The sequence below is a fragment of the Balaenoptera ricei genome, chromosome 13, assembly GCF_028023285.1.
Source record: "Balaenoptera ricei isolate mBalRic1 chromosome 13, mBalRic1.hap2, whole genome shotgun sequence".
In the NCBI taxonomy this organism is placed as follows: domain Eukaryota; kingdom Metazoa; phylum Chordata; class Mammalia; order Artiodactyla; family Balaenopteridae; genus Balaenoptera; species Balaenoptera ricei.
The window spans coordinates 8773536-8794345 of NC_082651.1; the positions used below are offsets into that span (position 1 = coordinate 8773536).

A 20810-nucleotide genomic window follows, 5' to 3' on the forward strand; every position below is an offset into this window, starting at 1 on the left:
CTCGTTTTGCTTAACTTACTGTGTTTGGGGTCTCCTTTTCCCAGGCTGCAGGTTCGTAGTTCCCATTGTTTTTGGTGTCTGCCTCCAGTGGCTAAGGTTGGTTCAGTGGGTTGTGTAGGCTTCCTGGTGGAGGGGACCGTTGCCTGTGTTCTGGTGGATGAGGCTGGATCTTGTCTTTCTGCTGGGCAGGACCATGTCTGGTGGTGTGTTTTGGGGTGTCTGTGACCTTATTATGATTTTAGGTAGCCTCTCTGCTAATGGGTGGGGTTGTGTTCCTGTCTTGCTAGTTGTTTGGCGTAGGGTGTCCAGGACTGTAGCTTGCTGGTCGTTGAGTGGAGCTGGGTGTTAGGTTTGAGATGGAGATCTCTGGGAGAGCTTTCGCCGTTTGATATTATGTGGAGCCGGGAGGTTTCTGGTGGACCAATGTCCTGAACTTGGCTCTCCCAACTCACAGGTACAGGCCTGACACGTGGCCGGAGGATGAAGACCCTGTCAGCCACACAGCCATTTACGTGTGGAGTTTCTTGTCTTTTGGGAAGTCTGAGGTCTTCTGCCAGCGTTCAGTAGGTGTTCTGTAGGAGTTGTTCCACGTGTAGATGTATTTCTGATGTATTTGTGGGGAGGAAGGTGATCTCCACATCTTATTCCTCTGCCATCTTGAAGGTCTCTCCCTTAAATTCTAGATATGATTCTAACAATTATATATATATATGTGTATGTGTATATATATATATATATATATAAATATTTATTTATTTATCCTTATATGTATAAAGGTGTCAAAAACATTAGGTCAAGAGTCATACCTCTGGGGAATCAGACTGAGGAAGGCCAAAAAAAAAGACAGTACTTTAATCAAAAAGGATATTATTCAATCATTAACATATCCACAGAGGGTTCACATTACATTGCTAAATGATGAAAGCAGCTGGAGAAGCATTATAGCCAAGATGATGCACATCTTCAAAAATATTTAACAAAAAAGTAAAAGTATTTACTTTTAACATAAAGTAAATATTTAACAGAAATGTATGCAAATCTTCAAAAATATTTAACAGAAAAGTTAGCAGTATTTGCCTCCAGGTGGGTAGGATGAAGGGTATTTTTCTAGAGATTTTGATGGGGTAGGTGCGCCAAAGAAAAGGAGAGAAGAATTAAAGAAATGGTGTGAGAAGCATGAAATATTCAGGAAAAGTAAGTGGTTCTGTGTGACTAAGGTAGAAAAAAACAGGAAAAGCAATGCAGGGGGAAAGTTAAACTAAACTTAACTATGCTGAGTCTTTAGAAATTTCCAGAATGGATATAAGGCTACTGGAGGTTTGAAGCAAAATGACATTTCAAAAATAGATTCAGAAAGAAAACTCTTTCAAATGAACTGGAGGTGGAGACTGATACAAGGAAACTCAGGATGCACTTAGAGCCATGGTTTAAGAGTCTGAATTACAGCAGCTGTAACAGAAAGGGACTGATGTGGGGACTTAGGTAGTAAAATAGATGGATTTGTGGTGGGTGAGGGAGAAGATAGGGTTGATATTGACTCAGAGGTTTCTAGTCTGGGAAATCAGGTAGAGGATGGTAGCATTAACTGACATCACTAATACAGGACAAGCACCCTCTTTTAGTTTGGTTGTTTGGAGGACAACCTCATTTGTAAGACAATGAGTCTAATTTTGGATAACTTGAAATACCTACGGGTTATCTAAGCAGCAAGGTCTAGAAACTACAGGAGAATACAGGAGTACGTTCAGAAGATAGGCAAAGGGCTGGAGATGCACATCACAGAGTCATTTCTATGAAGTTTAAAAGTTTTCATGCTCACTACAGCCAGCTATCAAAATCACTCCCCCCTACATTTTAAACAACTGCTAACATCTGTATCTATCATTTCTTCCAGAAGTTTACAGTCTAAGAAACATGAAAACATATAAGACAATGCAGTTGTGGACCATGACTTGAAAAAAAAGAGATTTCTGATAAAAGAACATCAAGCACATTAAAGGTATCTAAATAGTCAATGGTAATACTATTTTAGCTTTTAAAAAAATCAGTGGAGAATGGTGGTTACCAGGGACTTGGGGGAGAAGGTATGAGAAGTTACTGTTTAATGAGTACAGAGTTTTGCAAGATGAAGCATTCTGGAGATAGTGGCTGTGATGGTCACACGACAATATGAATGTACTTAATACCACTGAACCGTACACTTAAAAATGGTTAAATTTTATGTTGCATGTATTTTACCACAGTACAAAAAAATTGGAGAAATCAAAACAAAACAGAAATCTATTGAGGGCTTAGTCAGTGTTTTCTAAAAGAATGATAGGTAGACACAAATCTAGCAGAGAAGAAGATCCAAATTAGCAATGGCTGATAGAGAAAGTGAAAACCAAGAGCCACACAGACAGTCTGAGCAGGAGGAAGAAACGCTGTTTTCTCAGGACAAGGGTGATATGAAAACACAAGATATCAAGGGAAAAAGCCATAAGCAGGAATAAACAGATTCTGAGACAAAAACCCAGTACTTAAAAGGTCAGTGGCACATCTTTATTTTTAATAATCATTTACATAAATCCTACTATGTTTAATTTTTTTTAACTTTTTTTATTTTTAAAATTTTTATTGGAATACAGTTGATTTACAATGTTGTGTTAATATCAGGTGCACAGCAAAGTGAATCAGTTATACATATACGTATAGCCACCCCTTTTCTTAGATTCTTTTCCCAAATAGGCCATTGTAGAGTATTAAGTAGAGTTCCCTGCGTTATACAGTAGGTTCTTATTAATTATCTATTTTATATACAGTAGTGTGTATTTGTCAACCCCAATCTTCCAATTTATCCCTCCCACATAAATCCTAGTTTTAAACTCTGCACTTCTACCTATACCCACAAATAATTTAACGTGAAAGTTTTCAATATTACAAAAATTGGTACCTTTCAAAACATAATGTAACAGGGAAGAGAGAATTCTGACTCCATGTTGGTTCTGTTTCTTTTACTTTAACCTTTGCTTTTCGTTGCTTTTGTTATAGCTGTAAGCATAGATAATGGCCTGCCACAAGGAACCCTGCCCCTCTGCCTGTTAAAGTAAAAGGCCTTTGTTCAGCTCACAGACAGACATTCTGACCCTGCCCACCTGTGAATGGCTGCAGAAAAGAAGAAATTAACACATCCCTTCCCCATGCAAGTTGAGGGAGGAGATTTTGCAAGACAAATGGCCTTTTTACTTTACTTCCTCACCTCCTCCCCGTCTGTTCTATAAAAGAAACTGGCATCCAGACCCCAATAAAATGGTTTTTGGGTACACTAGTCCACCATCTTCTCAGTCTGCCGGCTTTCCAAATAAGAGTTGCTATTCCTTGCCTCAATACCTCATCTCCCGATTTATTGGCCCGTCCTGCGGCAAGTAGAATGAGCTTGGACTCGGTAACAGTAACATGTTTTTCAAAAACAGTAACGTAAAAACTTACTTTATCTGGAATTCTTGACTTCGTAAATTTGTGACGAATCCAATCTGTACAAACAAGGGGCTCCACACCTTTTGTCACCATCTAAAATATGCCATAAAACATTTGTTTTTTAGAACTCTATCGAGTGCAGAAATCATAACATACCAATTTTTAGGTGACAAAATCTGTTCTCACCTAACCTGTAATTATTAAACATTTATCTCGGCCCCCTAGCTGAATGAATACATCTCGTCTCACCACTACCATAAAGAAAAAGCACATTAAATATAAACTTCTAGACCAGCAGTTGGCAATTTTTCTGTAAAGAACCAGACAGTAAATCTTTCCAGCTAAGGGGCTACACAGTTTCTGCAGCCAAGTCTCAGCTCTGCCACAGCAGGGCAAAAGCAGTTGTTGACAATATGTAAACAAATCGGTGTGGCTATGTTCCAATAAAACTTTTACAAAAATAGGTGGTGGGCTGAATTTGGCTTGTAGGTTGTCAGTGTGCTCTAGACAACATACGATAATTCAGCTTCAGCAATACAGTGTAAAAGAAAGCCAAAATGAGTTTCCAGTTTTCTTTCTAGTCCCAAGAATGCCATCAACTCCTGTTTCCTGTCTCTTGTTCCCTTTCTACAATCTTCCAGTCGTGTTTCTCTCAGGCTGCCAAAGAAAAAGGATTCACTGCTAATCCTTCATACCAGGAAACTCCTCTGGGTGGGCAATAATCATTCCCTTCATGCCCTCCCTGTACTGCAGAGATGGTATAAACAATGGGAGAATAAGCAGGAGGGAATTGGGGGTTAGGGGAAGACTGGTGAAGGACGTGGGCTTTGACATACCAGGAACATTGGGCCTCTAATCCTGCTCTGTACTTACCAGCTGTGACATATGAGATACTTATCCTCTCAGAGGGTCGGTTTCCTCGGCTATAAAAAGGAAATAATACTTACCACCCAGGATTAATCTGAGGTTAAGGTAAGTGTGTAAAGCACCTGACATTATTATTATCTAAAGGCAGCAGCAGGTCCTATCTAGACTCTGGACCTCATGAATAGATTAGGCTGCAACACTGAAATTTCTAGAAGAAAGACTGGAAGGAAATACATGAAAGTACAAACATTGATGGTCTCTGGGAAATTGTTTCTCTTCTTTCTGCTTTTCTACATTTTTCTAATTTTCTATTACTGAAAATGGACTCTTCATAACTGAAGGAAAAAAAAAAATCTAAAACTTTCAAAAGATTAAGGTGGGCCATGGGGAATCAACATTAGCCATTTTTTACCAGCATTTTCTCCAGGAAAAGGTCTTTTGTGATTTCAGATCTTTAGGGATAAAACAGCAGATAAACCACAAAAAAAATTAACCCTCAACATTAGAAAAAAAAAAAAAATATATATATATATATATATAGAAACTTAAAATTTTAACTTGCCTGTATGTTTTGTTAATTAGAAAAGAGAGAAAAAGTTCTTAAGGAATAGGAAAAAAAAAAGATAATTCTTGACAAGAAATACTTACTTGTAGTCTGCCTGGGGGCCTCTGAACTATTGAGCGCAAAATCCCTGCCATGAGTGTGGTGACTGTTCTCCTTAGGGGCTGTGAGAAGTAGAAAACAGATCTGTGGGTCAGGTATGTCTTAGAAATGGATAGCTCAAACTGAAAAACTGGATGAAGTTTAACAGCAAAATCTTGATTGTTTTAATACACTAAGGACAAGAATTAAGTTATAATAGATGTTTCATTGAGAGTTCAAGAAAATCATAGGAAGTAATTATACATTAACCATATCCCATTTTCACCAAAGAGTTAAATTACACCCTAGGCTGATTCAACAAAACTAGGCAATGGAGGTTACTATCATTTAAAAAATCTTCAACAGCGAGGGCAGATATAAAGAATGCTTTGTTATAGAATCAAAAAAAAAAAAATTAAAGAGCTGGAAGGGACTGAAGAAATCCAAACTCCTAATTAGAATTGACAACCCTCTTACTTTATTTATGAGGAAAATGAATCCCAGAGAGTTCGATCATTTACCGAAGGGCATCCAGCTTTCAAGAGAGTATATGGTCTGGAACCCAAACCTCCTAATACCTAGTCCAGCACATTTTCACTAAATCATAACACCTTTCTGTTAAATAAAGCAGAATGTTCTTTTTTGCTTATTTATATTTTTAAACTATTCTTAACGAACATGCATGGCATTTATAAACTAAAAGTCATATTTATTTAGACACAAAACAATTATAGCCTACTATACTGACTTAAACTGAATGCAGAAAGATTAAGTTCATGAACTACATGTATATTTTGGATAGGTTACTTAATTGTATGTTTCAATTTTTTCCCCCAAAGAACAGAAAGAAAACAATACCTATCTTGCAAATGAATTACTCTGAAAACACCTAAAACAGTACTTGGCACATAGAAGCCCTCAATAAATGGTAGTTTTTACTATAATAATATCACTGAATTATTACAAAGCTATAATAAGAATACCCTAACATGCCAAAATAGGGCAAGTGTTGTATTTCAGTGTCCACCAGATTCTGGCTCACTCAAGCTCTGCAGGTCTTTCCTGTGGTGTGGACAAAGCAATGAAGCTACTGGAATCAATGCAAGATGTCCCATTAGAAGGGCCTGACTTCAGAAAAAGTCTCAGCAACCGAACCAGTCTCTCAAAACTAATTACGTATCAGTTTTCGAAGAGTTAACTACTATATCCTTAGTGCCCTGAAAGCAAGAATTTTGTCTTGTTCATCTTCTACTCTCAGCATCTGGCACACCATCTGATGGACAGTAGGCACCCAGTGTTTGTTGATGAATGTCTGAATCAGTTAATGGGTTAGATCCATGGTCCACTCAACTCAGAATTCAGAAGTACATCAGAATTTCATAATTGCCATTCGGACTTCAGACCTCAAACATTACAATACAGCAGAGCAATTTCTAGTTCAAATCATCCAGTTTGCTTGGCTGGTTGTTTAGATCCTTTGTATCAGGGCTTCTTTAGAAGAGATGCTTAATCCTCCGTCCCTCCAATCAAATAGACAATGCTAAATTATTTTCTCTACCATACTCATTCCTCCCAAGTCAAGTGTTAGGTACTAACCCAACTTATTTAGCTTCACTCTTTGTTAAATCTTTCTCTTATCATTTAGATTTCAACAGGAGCCTCCTAACTGGCCTTCCTGCTTCTATTCTAACTTCCCCAAGGTCTTTTCTCCACAGCAGCAATCATCTCATTAAGTCCGAAATCAGATAATGTCAACTCCTCCGCTCAAAACCTTCCAATGAGCCAGGTTTCTCATTATCAGAGTAGGAGGTTACACACAAGCCAGAGAGGAAGGTTACAATGTTCCATGTGATCCAATGACAGAGGATTAGTGTTGGAACTCATGTTTAGCTTAATATAGATATGATGGATATAGAAATAATTCTAGATACATATACACACATGGGTTAGCTCTGTTAGCTGACAGCACCTAAAGGCAATGGCATCCCAGTAGCGATGAGCATGCCCAGTGCCCAGATCTTAGTTTCTAATAGCATTCTCTAAAAAAAAGAACCAGGACTCCTTGGAGAAATGGCTGATTATAGGGCTGTAGCAGGGAATATATAATGCTGAGTCTGGAGCACCTAGTGCTAGAAAGGAACTACTCAAAAAATCAAAATGATGGGGGTATGTCAAAGGGACCAGAAGCCAACTGAAAGAGCTCCCAGTGGCTACAGATGAAATAATATGAGCAACAAAATAAGTAACAAAGTATTGGCTTATAATCCAAAACATAAACTAACCATGAGTCCATACTGATATAAACAGATGAATAAATTAATTAATGAGAGAGAAGAAACAAATCTCCCTTACAGAAGAATTTCAAATAATTTATGTAGATACTCCCCTCTCAAAGAGGTTGAGTAAAGCTATCAACCCTGAGGCATGGGCTACGCTTAAACACTTGCTACCAGAGTATAGTATAGAAAGGGGGGAAAATACCTTTACATTAGAGGAAACTAACAAGCACTACATCATCAAGGTGATCAAGATTAACATCAATTGTGATAAAAGTAAAGTTGATAGCATGTATCCTTGATATGATGGAATGAGAATGGCACTTCACCTCTATGTCTTCCTTCCAAAAACCCCTAACACTTCTCTAACAGAAAAACATCAGACAAACTCCAATTGAAGGACATTGTACAAAATACTTGACCAGTACCTCCTCAAATACCTGACTGCCTCGAAACTGTCAAGGTCATCAAAACCAAGGCAAGTCATAGTCGAAGTGTCATAGTCAAGAGGAGCATTTGACAACTAAACATAATGTGGTATCTTGGATGGGATTCTGAAACAGTAAAAGGACATCAGGTAACAACTAAGAAAATCTGAATGAAGTATGACTTTTAGTTGATAACGTATCAACACTGGCTCATCAATTACAACGAATGTACCATACTAATGTAAGATGTTAGTAAAAGGGGAAACTGGTGTGGGGGTATGTAGGAACTCCATACTATTTTCATTACGTTTCCATAAATCTAGTTACTCCAAAATTAAAAGTTTATTTATTACAAGACTAAAAAGCTCCAATGCCTCTCCATTTCAATCAGAGCGACAGCCAGTCCTAAAGCCCCGCCTTGAGGACTTCACCTCCATACTCTTGCTCAATTGCTACACACACTGGCCCCGTTGCAGGTCCTGGAGCTTTCCAGGCAGGCCTACTCCCTTGACTGGCTGTTCCCTCTCCTGGAATGCCCCTGATATCCACATAGTTAACTCCCTTACATCCTTCAATTTCTGGCCTAAATCTCATGTTCTCAATGAGTTCTACCCTGATTCCATTACTTAACATTTTGACGCACACTACAATTGTCAGCACTCCCAATCTCTCTTACTCGCCTTGATTTTCTTTCCATAGCATTTAACATCTTCTAACATAATTTAATTTTTTGTTAGGTTTGTGGTTTATTGTCTGTTCCCACCCAACAGCATGTTGGTTCCAAAAGCACAAAGATTTTAAAATTTTCTTTTGTTTTAGGCTTGCTCTGTCTATTCACAGATGTATCCCAAGCATCTACCTAAAGCAGCACTGCCATGTAGCAGCCACTCATTTAATTTTTGCTGAATCAATGAAGTGTCATTTACATACTTCAGAATGTGTGACAGTCAAAAGTTGTAAGTTTCAATAAAGGTTATTCTTAATAATTAGGCACATAACTCTTGGACCTTGAAGCAATTATACTGTCTTTCACTGTACAATTTTCTCTTGCAAAGACACAAAAGCAGGAAAATAAATGCACCATATGAGAAGTATGATCCCATTTCCATTAATTTAAAAAAAAAGTGTCTGTGAATGTGTGTGTAAACAGAGAAAAACTCTGGAAGGCCATCACAGAAACGTTAGCATACCCAGGGAGAGGAGGGTTGGCTACCAGGGCTATTTCCGCCTCTCCCCGACGTCCCACACCCCCGAAATGTCTGATAGGTTTGTTGTTGCTCTTTTACAATGACCATGCGTGTAACTGTTCTTTATAAAAAACTAATTCGTTTTCTAAAGAGACATAATGGTAAATGGGGGGGGGCACTACTGAAAATGCAGAACATAGGATTTCCCTTTCAATAAATCGACATCTCTGAAGGCAAGAAATGTCTCTTTGAACTCCTAATGCCTTCTAGGCAGGCGTCCGAAGTGCCTCTTGGAATAAACAAAACTAAACAAAAAACCGCGGAACAAGCAGCTCTGGGTAGGTGGCGATCAAAACGCGGTTGCAAAATCACGGCTTTTAGTAAAACGGTAAATATTTTAACTGCCAACTTCAGAAGATTTACGTTCTAAAATGCGGCAATTTTTAAATTAGGCAATTTTGTATCTCCATCAACAATTCAAGTTAGGCTGACCCCAGTGGAAAGCCGAAGTTATGCATAAAGCAGAAGCACAGAAAATGCTAAAACATACTTGAATTTCCTTTCCCGCCAGACTGCCCAGCCGAGGCGGCTCTGCCCTCGAGCTCCAAGAGGCGGGGCTCCACATGCCGCGTCCCGGGATTCCACAAACTGGGAAATGGGATCCAGCCGGCCAGTAACTTTTCGGGAGCCCAAGGGACAGTACCTGGACGCAGGCCCATTCAGGTTACTGTGACCCGTAAACACAGAATCGAATGGAGAAAATCAATCCGCATCTGCATAGGGTTCCCAGATATGTACTCCTGGAAAAAATGCACTACTTTCGGCCACTCATTCCCCACTCACCGGCAATTTCCTAAATGTCTTTCAGCCTGAAGCTCCCCACTCGGGGGAACCGGAGCAGAGAAAGGACCCAGAGTGCCACACTCAAACCCGGCCGTCACAGTGCACACACCCTGGCATTTTAGTTCCGGCCGAGTCCCTCCCACTCAGGCACCATAAATAGAGAGCGCAGGCGCATTGGAGCCACGTGACCGCTCCCGGGAGCGCTGCATACCCGCCAGCCTCGGGGGAGGTTGGGGCGGAAGTGAGTTTCCGGCACTATGGCGGGGTCACTCCTGGGCCAGGACTCTGGAAGCACAGCTGCAGTCACTGTGATAAAGCGGGCGTTGGAACTAGAGTCAGAGTCCCGGTACCCGCAGGCTCTGGTGTGTTACCAGGAGGGGATTGATCTGCTCCTGCAGGTTCTGAAAGGTGAGCAGTGAGCCGCGGAGGGAGGATTAGAGGAAAAGGAGCTGCAATCTGCTGTGTCTGGGCGGGAGTGAAAGTTAAAACGCTTACTGTGCACAGCGAGAAAGCCTTAAAATACAGAACGTAGGGTAGTCGACAGGACAGGTGGACTGATTTCTTTTATATCTTTAGTAGATTGATGTCGTCAATAAAAGAGGGGTTACTATCCTAGAATTTTAAGAGACATAACCAAATGTAATAGATAAGCTTTGAAAGGACTTGGGTTTGAATGAACTGTAAAAGACATTTTGGGATCAAGTTGGAAAGGTTGAATATGGATTGGGTAGCATTAAAATTAACTTTGTTAGGCAGTATGGTATTTTTCGAAATCTGTTCTTAATTTTAGAGATAAAGCCTGAAGAAGTGTTTGGGGAAGAATTGTCATGATGTCTGAATCTGATTTTACTTTAAAAGAACGTTGAAGCAAATATGGCAGAATGCTAACAATTTTTAACTCTAGGTGGTGGGTAATAAGGGTGTTCATTACACCCTTTTCCTTACTTTTCTCATTAAACATTTTCATTAAAAAAATTTTTTTTTTCTTTTTTGGCCGTGACCCGCAGCATGTGGGATCTTAGTTCCCGGACCAGGGATCGAACCCGCGCTCCCTGTATTGGAAGCGCGGAGTCTTAACCACTGGACCGCCAGGGAAGTCCCTTCATTAAAAGTTTTAAAAAACGATTTTTTTTTAATGAGAAACGGGTATACTGAAATTCGGTGTGAGAAATGTATAGGACTGTGAGAGGAGACAGTTAAGACTTTCTGTTACATGGTTATTCAATGTTGAGAGGTACACAGATAACCCTTAACACCCAGTACAATCCCTGGCAGGTAGTAAACACCTAGTAATTATGTATTAAATTGACTTAAGACCAGCCCCTGCTCCCCAGCCCCTGGGGCTCTTAGTCTGGCCTCAGATCTCCCCTCTGTGCTTTGTAGCCTGAGTGTTTCTGATTTGTTTCAGAAGCTTTGAGATAGTAGAGGCTGCTTTTCAATGTTCAGCACTTTTCTCAGAATGGTAAAACTCTGCCTTGGGCAGGGACCATATGATGATGATGATGATGACGGTGATGATGGTGATGATAATGAGAGTAACATCATTTGTAAGTGCTGAGTGCCAGGCAGTGTGCAGAGCACGTTAAAAGCATGATCTCAATTCATTCTTACAATTGCCTTATGAAGTAGGAGGTGATGTTATCCTCATTTTACAGCATAAAAAATAAAGTTCGCTTTCCAGTTCTGCCACAATTGGTAGAGTCACAGTTGAAACCCAAGGCTTTAAAGACTGTACTATACTGACTCTCAGAAAGAGAGATGGTGTACATTGTCCAACTCTGAAGCAGCAGTATCACAGGAGTTCTGCTCCTGTGTGCTCCCCTGATCCTGTGGGGCTTACAGAGACAGTGACATGATCTTGCCGGTTAAGATGTAAATGCAAATAACTCTAATGCAGGGAAGAAGTGCCAGGAGCCCTATGGACAAGTGCAATGCGGATTTAAACAGTTAACAGTCATTGGGGGATGGAAAGGTGGGTGGCTTTTGATAGGGGTTTTGGAAGGATGAGTAGAATTCCAGAAATTCAGCTGAAAGTGTTCCAATTCTGTCTGTGCTGTTTTACCAAATAAGTGGTTCAGTTCGCTTTGGCATAGGTCTGTAGAGAAAGAGTGAGAAGTAAAGATTAAGGGTAGACTGGGGCTTGGAGCACACTGCGGATGGCCTTGACTGCCGGGAGATTTTAACTCATTCCACTGACAAAGAGAAACCATTTAAAGTTTTTACAAAGGAGTGACGGACGTAATTAAAGTTGCATTTCAGGGCTGGGCTCTCTTAGGAATATGCTTTTCTCCCAAATATTTGCATGACCTACTCCCGCTCCTCTTCCAGGTCTTTACACAAATATCACCTTATTTGTGAGGCCATTCTCTGATCCCCAGCGTAAAATTACAACCGCCGTCGCGGGACTCCCTTATCCTTCTTCCTTGCTTTATTTTATTTAATAGCACTTACCACAATCTAACATACGTGTTTTACCAATTTATTTATTTATTTATTTAAAATCCATTCATCTGTCAGTGAACACTTAGATTGCTTCTACCTTTTGACTATTGTGAATTTCCCATTGCTTATTTATTTATTTATTTATTTGGCTGCTTTGGGTCTTCGTTACTGCTCGTGGGCTTTCTCTAGTTGCGACGAATGGGCTACTCTTTGTTACAGCGCGCGGGCTTCTCATTGTGGTGGCTTCTCTTGTTGTGGAGCACGGGCTCTAGGCGCGTGGGCTTCAGTAGTTGTGGCTCGCGGGCTCAGTAGTTGAGACTCGCGGACTCTAGAGCGCAGGCTCGGTAGTTGTGCCGCATGGGCTTAGTTGCTCCGTGGCATGTGGGATCTTCCCAGGCCAGGTATTGAACCCATGTCCCCTGCATGGCAGGCGGATTCTTAACCACTGCGCCACCAGGGAAGTCCTACCAATTTATTTTTATTGTTGTCTTTCCTCTCATTTGAATGATAGGGGAGGACTGTGTTTGTTTTATTAACTGCTATGTCTCCAGTGCTTAGAACAATGCCTGGCACGTGGTAAGTTCTCAGTGAATATTTCTTGAATAAACGAGTGAATATGGCAAGAGCGTAGGAGAGACATTAACCTGAAGAGACTGAAGTCAAGCAGACCAATCAAGGAGCTCCTGCAGAAGTCAAGATGAGAGGTGATAAGGGCCTGAATGAACCAGGAGGGCGACACCAGTATTAGGAAAGGGAGGGGACAGTTTGGACATTGAATGACTGGCACTGGCACGTGATTAGCTGTTGGAATGGGAATTGAAGATGGCTGTATGATTTCAAGCCTGGAAAACCAAGGCATGTTTGAAGAATGGGTCTATAGTGTCAAACTCTGATCAAGGATGATGATTAAGAAAGGAGTACTATATTTGTAGAGGACAGGGAAAATAGAGTATATTTATAGGCAGGAGCAAAGTAACAGTAGAGCTTAAGAAAAGAGATGTTAGATAAAATGTTCTAAAGGAAGCTGAGGGGGAGGTGTATGGAAAAAATTATGTAGATGATAATCATATTGACAACATTTATTGAGTATTTCCTACATGCAAGTCTCTTTCATAATTAATCATCTCCACAACTCTCTAAGGTACTGTTACTCTCTCTGTGCTACAGATGAACATGCAGAGAGGTTGAATAACTGGCCAAGGTCACATAGCCAAAAGTGACAAAGCAAGTTTTGAACTAGAACAGCCTGACTCCAGATGCTTTACTGTTAACCACTTTTCATACTGCCTCTTTGTAAAGAGTCTGTAAAATGCTGAATCCTGACAAAAAGTTCAAAGTTTTTGAGTTTAGAGGAACATATATCAACGTAGTGGAAGAGTATGAGTTCTCACATCACCTTAGGACAAAAAAACAGGATTCCCCACAAGAGATTTATGGATGACATATGGGTATATTAGGATTTTCTTATGCTACTGTAGTATAGGCATGAGAAAGTAGGGGTCTAAATGATATTAATTTTGGCAGTAGAAAAACTTGAAAGGGAAAGATTTCAGTAATTATATGGATATCAACAAAGTGTTGGAAACAACTTAAATGCCCTGGGTAGGAGAGTGGTTGCATAAACCATGGTACAGCCAAACAATGGAGTACTATACTGCTGTAAAGAGGGTTGAGCAAGATCTTTGTGAAGTGATACGGAGTGATTCCCAGGATATATTGTTTAGTGAAAACTGCAAAGGACAAAGAGTAGCTATAGTATGGTAACCTGCATGTAAAAACAAAGATATAAGAAGATTTTCACGTGTCTACTCATTTGTTCAAAAGAAACACAGGAAGGATAAAACCAGAAACTAATGAAATTAATTACTTCATATGCGGTGGGTGGGAAAGAGGTGGAAAGAAGGGGGAAATGGGAGTGGGGTAGCAGGATGAGGAGGGAGTGAATAACTTCTCTAAGTTATTCAGTTGTTACACATAAGGGAGAACGAAAGAAATAGGTAACCTAAGCATCTTTGGAAAATAGTATTTTGGCTGTATTCTGTAAAGTTAAAGACAAAGTGAACAGTGTACAAACATTGTATTATTTTAATTGGTAAATTATTTTCTCACAACGGTATGGGTTAGGAATTCTGAAACTATTTTATGTCTATACTAGGCTTGAACAAGCCAGTAGATATATTGTGGATAATAAAAGAAGGTACAGGTAAGGAAAGGAGGAAGGCTAGAATGAACCCTGTGGGATCAAAGTTATCAGCATGAATTCATGGTTTGTTTTTTTTTTTCATGGTTTTTGATATAGATACAGATGGGCAGACATAGAAATAGAGTTGTATGTGTGTGTTAGTAAACCTCCACGTACTTTCTACCTGCATTGACGGAAAGGGTCTAGAGGTAGTGATAAGACTCCCTGAGTAGCAGTGAGCACAGTTAGCTCCCAGAATATGATTTCTTGATACCATTCTCCAATAAAAGGAACCAGGGCTCCTTGGAGAAATGGTTGATTCCAGGGCTGGGGCAGGGAAAATGAAACATTTTGCACCAAAAAGTAAGGAAGTGCTCAAAAAATGAGGGGTTATGTCAAAAGGACAAAGGAGCCAACATGATGGAACTCTTAAAGCCAACACTGATAAAATATGAGCAAGAAAATATTGATAGTATTGGATTACAACCCATAGAAAAAAAGATATATCCATGAGTCCATATTGATATAAATCCATAGTTGAATAAGTAAGTAGATGGGACAGAAGAGACAGCTCTTCCTTACAGTGGAATTCCAATTAATAAAGAGGAATGATGGAAATAGAAAATCACCATTTGGCAAACACTGCAGTAATAATTGTTGCAGGCAAAGACCATCAACGGATGCTTAAATTAGCGGATGAAGAGTGGAGAGAGACAGGATATCTTCCCACAAGGTAGCGATTCCATACAAAAGAGAAAATAGTGATTTTTCCAGTGGAGAAATCTGTGAACTCCACCTTAACCAAGTGATCAAAGTCAGCGTCACCAGGAATAAGACACATCAACATCGTGTACCCACTGAGAAGGGCGCAACAATTCTGTGATTTTCTTGCTAAAAAAATGCATAACCTCAGTCTGTCTAACCATGAGAAAACACAACAGCCCAAAATGAGAGACATTCTACAAAATAACTGACCACGTACTCTTCCTAAATGTCAAGGTCATAAAAGGCAGAGACACACTAAAGGAACTGCTACAGATCGTAGGAGGCTAAAGAGACATTACAACTACATGGTATGTGGGATCCTGGACCAGAAAACGAACTTTTCCACTAACTTTCTTTAGGTTTGTATATGAGCTAATAGTGTCGTGTCAATGTTAAGTTACTTACTCTGATAATTGTACCATGGTTGTGTGATATGTTAATACTAGGGGCATCTGGGTGAAGGGATTCTGTGCCATTTTTGTAGCTTTTCCATAAATATATAGTTAATTCAAAACAAAATGTTTTAAAACTCAGAGTTTAAAAATGAAATTATAATGGAAAATAAAAGCAATATTAAAAGGGAGGAAGGAAGGAGCCAAGAATTGATTTGGTGACTGATTGGGGGTGGGGCTTGGAGTAAGACTTTATTGATAACATATATTCAAAAAATACCTTCCATTTTTGGGGTGGCTGGGAAAATGATTCAGCATAAACCATAAAGGGGAAGTCTGGAATAGAAGCTGGTTTTGTGGAAGAAAGATAGATATTGTTTGCTATCTTTTTTTTTTTTAAAGGAATTCCTTTATTTTTATTTATTTATTTATTTAATTTTGGCTGTGTTGGGTCTTCGTTTCTGTGCGAGGGCTTTCTCTAGTTGCGGCAAGCGGGGGCCACTCTTCATCGCGGTGCGCAGGCCTCTCACTGTCGTGGCCTCTCTTGTTGCGGAGCACAAGCTCCAGACGCGCAGGCTCAGTAGTTGTGGCTCACGGGCCTAGTTGCTCCACGGCATGTGGGATCTTCCCAGACCAGGGCTCGAACCCGTGTCCCCTGCATTAGCAGGCAGATTCTCAACCACTGCACCACCAGGGAAGCCCTGCTATCTTTTGATTATGCTTAGATTTCAAACTTATGGGTAATTAGGACAAAATAGTGCTCAGACTCAGTGACATGTAATAAGCCACCTTTGTTTCCTCACCAGATTTGAAGTCTCAGCAGTGAGACACCGTGTCTGAGTCCCCACTCCTAAATAAAGCTGCTTCAAATGCTTAGTGAAAAAAATGAAGGCCCTACATGATCAAGCTAAATTTGGGCCTATTATTTGTGCATTTTAGGACCAAGACAGACCATGCCAAAGGACAGGAAATCGTGGAAAACTTGGGAAATGGGAAATACTGCTTGTACCAAATAGGAAGCCTGTTTTGAAAGTTGAAAGTGTATTTTTTAAATTTGTAGGCACCAAAGATGTAACAAGGAAGTCTAATCTCAGAAAAAGAATTTCTGACTACATGGATAGAGCAGAAAACATAAAGAAATACTTGGATCAAGAAAAAGAAGGTAAAGAGGCTGTTTTGGAGAGTGTGTGTACGTGCTATTGTGATAAAGCCCATTTCACCCAGTGTTTCTGGCTGTGCCCTTTGGAGCTTGCAGGTCTACTCTGCATTTCCATTCCTCTGTACACGAGCTGTTCCTAACCTTTTTCTTCCCTGGTTGGGGGAAGGTGGGGGTCAGATACCCTCCTGAGAATCTGAGGACAGCTCGACGTACTGCAGAACTTTGCATGCCATTTTAAGGAGTTCATAGATCCCTGTGAAGCTTATGTGTAGACTCCAGTTTAAATAATACTGCAGAGGAATACTGAATATAAATCCTGTATTTTATTTGTATTTCCCTTTATAAAATGACCGAAATATTAAAGTAGCTCAAGAAACTCCTGGGACTTCTTTGAGATTTTCGTTGTGAGTCAAAACATTTCAGGAGTTAGGTATTCCTAATGATTAGAGATGCAGGAGGTATGGTTCCCTATTTATAATTGGTTCTCTACTCATGAGGTTCCAGTTTACAAACATACAATGGCAATGGCCATTGCCACCTGAAGTGCACAGCTGCTGCTTTCTACAGTCAGTGGAACTGCTGCCCTCAGAAAACCCAGTGCCCCCGGCCCTCAGCCGCTCTTTACTCCAGCCGTCTCCCCACCTCTTCCTGGTGTTCTGTACTAGCGCACACCCTGACTACCCCCACTGAGGTCCTCTGTTGAGTGGGAATAAAATTGTTTCCTTCACCCCCAGTTGAAATCTACAATGCAATTTCCCTCTAAAACTTGGATGAAATATAGTACCATCAGCATTGTGGTTTGAATACTGTGGGTTAAATTAACCTGTGTGGCTAGCTTGGCTTGAAAACCGATGCACAGTTGGTAACATTCTATCTCTGGAAATATTAGGAACAGAATCCAAACTACTGGTTTTCCAACAAGGTTTAAAAGTGCAACCACCATATAAATTAGGAACTACCATTAAGGGTCATATTTTAAAAAAACCGTAAAGGTCTTCGATAACTTATTCAATAATGAGCCATTTTGAATAAACAAAAACAATGGAACTACCCTGCTGACACTGTGGCATTCTAGGCTTTGGCTTGGGTTATTAAGAAGTACTATAAATTTCTGCTTAACACAGTCTCTACAAGTTCTAAGAAAGACTCCTAGACTCCATATTATATTGCATTTATATATTTAATACTTCAGCTATTCAGCTGCAAGACATAAAAAGACTTAAATCTGAAGAGAAGGACCAGATGGCCACTGAATCGTAGCTTGTGGTTCTTCTCATGGTGACAGGAATATTAGATATCTTTATACATATGGTTCCCTCTTGAATAAACTGCCTGGTCTATAGGATTTAGTTCAAGAACCGGTTCCAAGAAATCTCTGGACTTTCCCACTTGCCCGGCTTCCATGAAGGCAAAAAAGTCCCACATGGAATGCTTTGCCTTATTTACCTTTGTATGTGTAGCATCTTGCAATGTGCCTGGCATGGAGTAGGCATTTGAAAATGTTTGCTGAGTGCACGAGTTAAAAAAAAATTAACTTGTATCTGATGCTGATTTATTACTGCATGTAAATATAGTATGTATAAAAAGAAAGGAAGTAGTCCCTGGTTTTATTATTGAAGCTTGTGTTTTATAGCTGGAAAATATCACAAGCAAATTAAAATAGAAGAGAACGCAACAGGTTTCAGTTATGAGTCACTTTTTCAAGAATACCTGAATGAAACAGTTACGGAAGTTTGGATAGAAGATCCTTACATTAGACACACTCATCAGGTAGGTGAAATGTACTCCCATACGATGAAACACTATTGTTTTAAATGTACGAGTTAGTAATAACCCCTCCTAATGTCTTTCAGCTGTATAACTTCCTTCGATTTTGTGAGATGCTGGTTAAGGGACAATGTAAAGTAAAAACTATTCATCTCCTCACCTCTCTGGATGAAGTAGGTATCTGAAGGCATTTACTCTCTCTTAACGTAATGAACTTTACTCAGTTGCAGGGTATAGTTCCAGGCAAACCTGGACCTCATGCTTCAGCTAGAGCTGTTTTACTGGGAATGAACTTATTCTCTAACAACAGGCATAAAACACCTTGGGAAAAATGCTGTTGATTTCAGTATGTCATATCTTGTATTTGGCCACTTTGCTAAACTCTCTTGTTCAAGTAGTTTCTCAGTTTCTTGGATATTTTATGAGGCAATCACACTGTCTGCATTATTGACAATTTCTGTCCTCTTGATTTTGATTTAAATAGGAATGCTTCTAAAGAATTCATATTTCTAGGATTAATTTGAGAAGAAGGAAGCCCCATCTGAATAACGAAACAGCACCATTAAAATACATTGTATTTATTCTTTAAGTGAATATAGGTTTATTCACTTTTACTTCCTTTTACAGAAAAACTAAAGATATCTGGATTTATTAGTAAATGAGTCCTGTGCCATGCTGAGAAATTTACTATGAAAAAACATGCATCTCTAGAAATTATAAAAAATATTTACAGATTTGCCAAGCCACAGAATGCTAATGTAATAAAATACATTTTAGGAGATAGGACAGAGTTGTGTTATGTTCACGTTAGAGAAAAAAACAATTATTTTGATAAAAACAGTTGCTCTTAAACTACTTCATCTTCTTCGGTTGCTTGTTTGCAATAATGGACAGTGAAACTAGTATAGAATCTTTCCATTTTAATTCACCTATGATACACATTGCATAGCTTAGGAATAATTTAAAATATTAATAACTGAGGCAAAAAATTATATTTTTCCTATTAACAGGGCAGTGGGAAAGAACAGCAAAGTAGTGGCCTGGAAGAAATAAGAGAGTCACTCAGGAATCATGGAGTGCAGTTGGAATTAGAATACTCTTCTTTGATACACGACCGGGAAATTAGGTTAGTGTATAGTAATATTTTAATTTTTATGCAGTTGAAAAATACTTATTTTTATTTCTCATAATAAGTTATATATAATTACATACAATATTCAATTTAAATACTAAAGATTTAAATAAAGCTCAATTTTCATATCTTTTCACTTTTGAAGAAAAAAAAAAAAATCTGGCTTATTTTGTCCTGTATGTGAGTTTCCTATTTCCTAATGGAATAAAATTTACATGTTCTGTGTCATGTGAGAAGAGGAAGTACTTTTCTGTCATTCAGCTATACACAGTGTTATGGCATTGGGATAATTTCCTTTTCTAGTGATACTAATATTTATTTAATGTGGTTTTACTTCTCATGGTCTTTTAAATATTCTAGTAGGCATGACAGGACGTTGTGTCATGCCTGCCAGGGCTCCGCCTGCCTATGTCCCCCACCTCTAGGCAGGGGAACCCCTGAAACATCACCACAGTCTGCCTGAGTACACTTGGAAGCCACTTGTTAGCAGAACAGGGAAGCTTTATCAGCAAGGTGAAATTCAGGAGGAAAGTTTAATTGAATTGTTAAACTCTTCATCAGCTAATGGATGTTTTGTTTCACTGTAGACACAGCCCATAGGTAAACCCAGGTTTGGTTCAACCCTTGCCACTGGAAGAAGTGATTTTATTTGTTAGGGGGAAATTTAGCTGACACTTAATACATTATAGCTTTGGTCATTGTCTGACTTAAGTGTCTGGAATGTAATACTATATACTAATTTCAATAGGTTCAACAATGGATGGATGATTAAGATCGGAAGGGGACTTGATTATTTTAAGAAACCACAGGTAGGATATCGTCTTATGAGTGACTGTGTAGCACTCTTTTTATTTTAATAAAATGGCTTTGGTCCTTTTTGTTAAAAAAAATTCTTTTCTTCTCTTCTTAGAGTCGTTTTTCCCTTGGATATTGTGATTTTGATTTAAGACCATGTCATGAAACAACAGTGGACATTTTTCATAATAAGCACACAAAAAAAATATGATGGGTAGTAGCCTAATTTATATTATATATTTCTATTTTAAATGAATATTGGATTTTTTTTTTTTTTTTTTTACTCTGGACAGATCATTCCTATAACGTATGAATTTAACAATAAACTTTTACATTTCTACTAATTTATAGATTCATTGTTCAGTTGTGTGACCAATCCTAAGTATTTTTATAAATACATTACTCAGTAGAGTTATAGTGTTTCAAGTCATATGGTTAATTTAAACATTTTACCAGATTTTCTCTTATTTGCCTGT

The 20810-nt window shown here is 39.1% G+C and overlaps 2 protein-coding genes across 5 annotated transcripts in view; one reads left to right on the top strand and one right to left on the bottom strand.

The window, feature by feature from the left end:
• MRPL30 (mitochondrial ribosomal protein L30) overlaps window positions 1–9807 on the bottom strand; it is a 45650-nt gene extending 35843 nt beyond the window's left edge. For 3 of the 4 annotated variants that reach the window (XR_009506456.1, XR_009506455.1, XM_059942783.1), the window contains exons 1-3: window positions 9408–9693; window positions 4972–5049; window positions 3469–3549 (exon numbers count right to left, since the gene is read on the bottom strand). Coding sequence is in view for 1 of the 4 variants with exons in the window: in XM_059942783.1 (XP_059798766.1) it covers window positions 3469–3549; window positions 4972–5049; window positions 9408–9482 (234 nt within the window). In the remaining 3 variants the exon portion in view is untranslated. The other variant, XR_009506457.1, reaches the window with a different exon arrangement.
• A 98-nt stretch (window positions 9808–9905) lies between these two features.
• Window positions 9906–20616, top strand: MITD1 (microtubule interacting and trafficking domain containing 1). The gene is made up of 7 exons (XM_059942901.1): window positions 9906–10108; window positions 16542–16643; window positions 18274–18410; window positions 18494–18580; window positions 19418–19533; window positions 20288–20348; window positions 20450–20616. Exons 1-7 carry the CDS (start codon window positions 9958–9960, stop codon window positions 20543–20545), a joined length of 750 nt encoding a protein of 249 aa, XP_059798884.1. The 5' UTR covers window positions 9906–9957; the 3' UTR covers window positions 20546–20616.
• The last annotated feature ends 194 nt before the right edge of the window (window positions 20617–20810 follow it).

Excerpts from the sequence above, each read along its gene's own strand:
- MITD1 (XM_059942901.1), top strand. The coding sequence starts at position 9,958 with ATGGCGGGGTCACTCCTGGGCCAGGACTCTGGAAGCACAGCTGCAGTC. Across the intron at positions 19,534-20,287 it reads ATACACGACCGGGAAATTAG|GTTCAACAATGGATGGATGA; the intron begins GTTAGTGTATAG and ends TAATTTCAATAG. Across the intron at positions 20,349-20,449 it reads ATTATTTTAAGAAACCACAG|AGTCGTTTTTCCCTTGGATA; the intron begins GTAGGATATCGT and ends TTCTCTTCTTAG.